This window comes from Erigeron canadensis, chromosome 6, assembly GCF_010389155.1.
Source record: "Erigeron canadensis isolate Cc75 chromosome 6, C_canadensis_v1, whole genome shotgun sequence".
Taxonomy (NCBI): Eukaryota; Viridiplantae; Streptophyta; class Magnoliopsida; order Asterales; family Asteraceae; genus Erigeron; species Erigeron canadensis.
Genome location: NC_057766.1, coordinates 39,290,312 through 39,295,910, shown reverse-complemented (window position 1 = coordinate 39,295,910; position 5,599 = coordinate 39,290,312). Strand labels below are relative to the sequence as shown.

The 5,599-nt window shown below is 35.8% G+C and overlaps 1 protein-coding gene across 1 annotated transcript; it reads left to right on the top strand.

Annotated features, from left to right (window-relative positions):
* Positions 1–606: 606 nt before the first annotated feature.
* Positions 607–5,043, top strand: LOC122605187 (BTB/POZ domain-containing protein At5g03250-like). Its single transcript, XM_043778083.1, has 4 exons — positions 607–878; positions 2,242–2,311; positions 2,426–3,634; positions 4,303–5,043. The coding sequence occupies exons 1-4, from the start codon at positions 808–810 to the stop codon at positions 4,825–4,827; spliced, it is 1,875 nt and encodes a 624-aa protein (XP_043634018.1). The 5' UTR covers positions 607–807; the 3' UTR covers positions 4,828–5,043.
* Positions 5,044–5,599: the final 556 nt, after the last annotated feature.

Sequence of the window (5,599 nt, the reverse complement as noted above, 5' to 3'; positions counted from 1 at the left end):
ACTGATCCAACCCAACTGGTGTTTAACATGCCACTAGCTAAAGATTTTTGCCAAACATTTCTGATAAAGGAAGTGATATCCCCACAACATAAAATAGCCATTCACAACAATCATTGCTTTATACAGTTGTATACTGTGCAGTAAAATATATACATATGTTGTAGATGACTGAAAAATGTTGTGAGAATATCACTACCTTCTGATAATATTGCATTATTGCAATCCACCAAACAATTATCCACATATTCATATTTTAGTCCAACAAAATTGTTAAAAAAAATTACTCGACCATTTCTAAGTTATATACTATGCCAAATTGTCAACTAAGGTTTAAACCTGATTTTAATAGCGGTATGTTATTCATTGACCACCTTAAAGGGACCTTTGTTGTTAGTTGTTACCACTACTTTTGGGACTATATTGGTAGATTAATATTCAATTGATTAGTACTAATAAAGGACTAAAATTGGTAATTGATGAAAAGCTGATGGACTTTGACTGAAAAAAGGAGAAGGTCTAATAAGTCATGCTAAAACTGCAACAGCAACAACAGATTCTTCTATACCTCTGGGGGTTTTTCTTCCTATAGACCAGGGACCATCTCTCCCTCCACACACACAAAACCCGAACAGAAAGTGGGGTTTCTTTTTTTCTTACTCATAACCCTTTGCCCCCCACCCCTCATTCTTAATCATCACACACTCTGACTCTGTTTTCTTTGAATACTTAATTCTTTCAAAATCTTTATATATATACAATTCCAACGCACATTGTGCTCAAAACACTAAACAAGTGAAATCATTTAACATGGCAATGGCGTGCATGAAGCTAGGATCTAAATCAGATGTTTTTCATTTCAATCAAGATTCTAAATCTTGGTTAGTTCATTTTCCGTTTTTTTGGTTAATTATTCATTTCTTTGTCTGAATTTGATGAGTTTTGCTAATATTGATTGATGGGTATGCCTTGTTTATCGTTTTGACTGATACCCACATTTCAAGTTTTCGTCTTTTTAATTCCCAATTGTGAAATTTCGATACCCTTTGATCTGCTATTTAGTTTTATTTGGTTAAAGAAGGTATTTTTTTTTGTAAGGCTTGATTGGCTAAATTATGTTATGATTTTGTATTGATACCCACATTTGTACTTGAATTCTTGTTATCTTATTTATCTGTATTTGAATTTGTGATGATGAATGTTTAAGCACTATTGTTGATGCTTTTGGATGTTTGTTTAATGCTTGGGCAAATGACATAAAAAACGTGGTGTTTAGCTACGGAAACAATTTTAAGGAAAATATGAAAAGAGAGACCATTTTAAAGCGCACTTTTAGAAAAATTTTATCAGAGAAAACTCACCTTTAGGATATATAACTAAGTTTTCGAAAGCTGGGTTTATAGATTTTGGGCAAATGAATACGATTTTATAGTTTTCGATACATTTTTAGGGAAAAAAACAAAGCTTCAATTTGGCATCCAAATGGGACTCTTTTGACTGGTCAACCAAGTAATCGGTGTTGAGTTTACTGCCACCAATCCCTACCACTGCCAGACCACCACCCACATCAACCGCAGGTCATTTTTGACCGATCGTCACCAATTCAATTACGGGTCAATTTGGGCCAAATGTGGGTCAATAGTGGTGTTGGGTAGGTCAGTACCAATGATCAGTGAACTCCCTAAGAGGTCAAAATCCTTTTTCAGGGCCTGATAACAAGAAGCTGAGTACCTTTAATCTAACAAAAGAAAAACTTTGGTACCTTAAGTGGTATAAGTTTAGTACCTTTAATAAGAGAACAACTGAGAAACTAGAGTCAAAGCAAGTGCTTGTATACATTCTATTTCGTATGGAGTTTTGATAGCTGTTTTTAAAGCTTATTAGAAATGGAACACGTGAGAAAGTAATTGTTGAATTGGTAATAACTTTCATGTCAAGCTCCTTTGATAACTACTTGTTTTGACTCTGGAAAATAAACTGGTCACTTGGTCAGGTCATTCAAATTTCATGAACTGAATGGATGATCTCTAAGCATACAGAAATTTTTCATAAAATGTTTGTGCGTTGTTAGGTTGAAATTATGTAACTATATTGAAAAGATCACTGTAGTTTTTTTTTTTTGTGTGTGTAGCAAATTTGAGATATCATATTTCTCGTTTTTGTATGATGTAAAAGTACTTTTGTAATTTAATTACTTCCACGCGTTGCGTTGAACCAACATGATTTTACATTACAACCTTGCAGGGGCTGCTCATCTGGCCTTCCTAGTGATGTTACCATTGAAGTTGGAGATGTTTTATTCTATCTTCACAAGGTATGTTTTTATTAGGGTTCTGTTACAATCAGTAATACCTTACACTTGTCATGATATAAAGACTTCAGTGTTATCACTATATTGAGCTGACTCATTGCCTAACATTGCTTTCAGTTCCCATTGTTATCTAGAAGCAAAACATTGGAAAATTTAATTGGGGAATATTCTGATGATGAGAAACAATCCTGTGTGCTTAAACTTCATGATTTACCAGGAGGGCCGAAAATCTTTTTGCTCATTGCTAAGTTTTGCTATGGAGTCAAACTAGAAGTGAACTCGACCAATGCAGTTCCTCTTCGATGTGCAACCGAGTATCTTAAAATGACTGAAGAATATGGAGCAGGAAATCTGATTAATCATATGGAAAACTTCCTTGGTGAAGTGTTTGACAGCTGGGTTGATACACTGAAAGCACTTGAATCATGTGAAGAAGTGATAGAAATTGCGGAAGAGCTTCATATAGTTTCAAGATGCATCAACTCTCTTGCTTCAAAAGCTTGTGAATATGATAAAGATTTGTTTGGTTGGCCTGTATCGAGCAGAAAAGATAACCCGTTTGCTACCGTCATCTGGAATGGAATCCAAACGACTTCTACAAGTCAAGATTGGTGGTATGAAGATATTTCTGAGCTGAGATTACCTCTTTACAGGCAATTCATCTTGGCCACTGAATCAAAAAATATGGATCATGAGCGGATAGCCGGGTCCCTTGTGTTCTATGCGAAAAAGCATCTTCCTTTACTTGGTAGAGAATCAAATGTTTCAAACGGAAATCTCTATTCTTCTTTTGATTCAAATTCAGATCAAAAGATACTTCTTGAAGAGATAGTTGACTTGCTCCCGAATCAAAAGAAAGTTGTTCCCACGAAGCTCCTCCTCAGGCTGCTAAGAACATCAATGATTTTACATTGTAGTCCTTTGTGTCTTGGGAATTTGGAAAGACGCATTGGGATGCAGTTGGATCAAGCTTCCATTGAAGATATTCTCATTCCCAATATAGGATATACAAGCGAGACCCTTTATGAGATTGATTGTGTCCAAAGGATTCTTGATCATTTCATGATTGTGGATCGGGATCAGGATGGAAGTGAAATTGCAGAATCAGTTTTCAGCGAAGACAATGACGAAGATGGGTTAATCGGAAATTCTCGTTCACTCACACCAATGACAATGGTGGCTAATCTTGTTGATAACTACCTTGCTGAGGTGGCATCAGATGTTAACTTAAAGCTGGAAAAGTTTCAGTGTTTGGCTGCTACCATCCCTGATTATGCAAGGCCAATTGACGATGGAATGTACCGCGCTGTTGATATATATTTCAAGGTAAAGTTAGCTCGGAACTGTATAATGTGTTAGTGAGCTTGTTACTTTATTAGTCTTATCTTTTCTGTAGATTAGGTACAGTTAACTCTTGAAGGTCATCCTAGAGACGAAAATTTTGACCATTTACTTTCAAAAGATGTCGATTAATCAAATCCAAAAAAGTAGCTCAATGTGGAAGTGGCAAGCGGGTTGAAAATCTCCAAAATAAAGAAAGTTTTGCGTACATCCTCCTAAATCATTTTTCTCATATATCTAGTTATGACTATAATGATGTAGTTTTTGTAATCTTTGGTTACATATAGCATCTTTAAATGGAACAATAATGTTTTTGGGTCGATTCGATCCAGTATCATGAACCTGTCTGGCATATCCATCTTGCATCCTCTAGTGTCTGGTCAAGCCAATAAGTTACTTTAGATTCCAGTTTGGTATAAAACTATAAATATTACAACAGTATGTTCATATACATGTTTGCTACAATTATAGCTTGTTTACCTCAAAGGTCAAGTGACCTTCTTGCATGAAGCATGATGCTAAGCAACATCACATGAAATCAATACCTACATGCTATAGATTACAGCTCAACCGTGCATTATCATTTTGTTAAAGTGTATGGTGAAACTCAAGGTTTCATTTTATTCCTTTTTTTTTTTTTTTGTAATTTGCAGGCACATCCATGGCTTACAGATTCAGACCGTGAACTACTCTGCAGGCTCATGGACTGCCAGAAGCTCTCACTGGAAGCCAGCACCCATGCTGCACAGAACGAGAGGTTACCACTCCGTTTCATAGTTCAAGTTCTATTCTTTGAGCAGTTACGGCTCCGCACATCTGTAGCAGGCTGCTTATACGTCTCTGACAACTACAACTCACAGACTCACCTGAGTAGCAGCATGGTGGTACCAGAAAGTGGGAATATGCACCTTATAACCACCGGACAAAGTGACCGACGGATTGTGGCGGTGGACGACATGCGAGGTCGGGTTTCAGAGCTCGAGAAAGAGTGCCAGACTATGAAGCAAGAGATTGATAAGCTTGTGAAGACTAAAGGGGTCAGTTGGAACAATCTCTGTAAGAGGTTCGGGCTTGGGCTAAGATTAAAGTCCAAGCCTCGTGAAACTTGTGCATCTAGCAATAACCGTGGTGGCAAAAGCGAGAAGGTGCCACCACCATCAAGAATAGAAGAAGTTTAAAAGGGAAATAATCAAGATTAAGAAATTGGCAAAATGGGTAATTGAGATTAGATCAAGAATTCAATAAAATTTTAATTTTAATTTTTTTTTGTAGTTTCACTCCTAAGCAATGTGGGAGTCATCAGTAGATGATGACATCTTTATATATTGAAAACTTCTCTTATTTGTTTCGTGATTTCTTATTTCTAAAGATCTTTCTAAGAGATTTATAACTGACTAACTGTCTCGATCAAATTACAGGAACTCGCATTTGACACCGCTCATTTGATCTCATAATGTTAGAATTTATAATAGTGTTTGATTTGTATGTTTGATGTGTTTTTGATACTTTTGATTGAGGAGGGGGCTAGTTGTAACTATCAAAGTAGTTGTAACCTTTTGACATTTTCTCAATACAAAACACTCTTTCACTCGTATTCACTCAATACACACACATATTCATACATATATACGAGCATATGTATCTGGGCAATATGGCGGCGATTACAGTGACGACGGTTTAGTGGTGTTTGTGACGGGTGATGATAACATCGACATTAGTGTTGAGTGGTGTAAATTGATGTAAAGATAATAGTTGACATATTTTATAAGATAAGGACTTAGAATGTAAATTAACAAGAAAAGGGTTTAAAGCATAAATTAATTCATTAATAACAAATTTGGTAATCTATAATAACTCTTTCCATAAGGGGTGTTTATTAAGGGTAATTTCGTACTTTCGCATGTAACTATTGTGTAACACTTTCTATTTTTAGGGGTGGATAATCTTTAT

What these genes read in the sequence shown, in the direction of transcription:
- LOC122605187 (XM_043778083.1), top strand. Translation starts at nt 808, where the DNA reads ATGGCAATGGCGTGCATGAAGCTAGGATCTAAATCAGATGTTTTTCAT. An exon ending in TTTTATTCTATCTTCACAAG is followed by an intron (nt 2,312 to 2,425) that starts GTATGTTTTTAT and finishes CATTGCTTTCAG; the next exon opens with TTCCCATTGTTATCTAGAAG. An exon ending in CTGTTGATATATATTTCAAG is followed by an intron (nt 3,635 to 4,302) that starts GTAAAGTTAGCT and finishes TGTAATTTGCAG; the next exon opens with GCACATCCATGGCTTACAGA.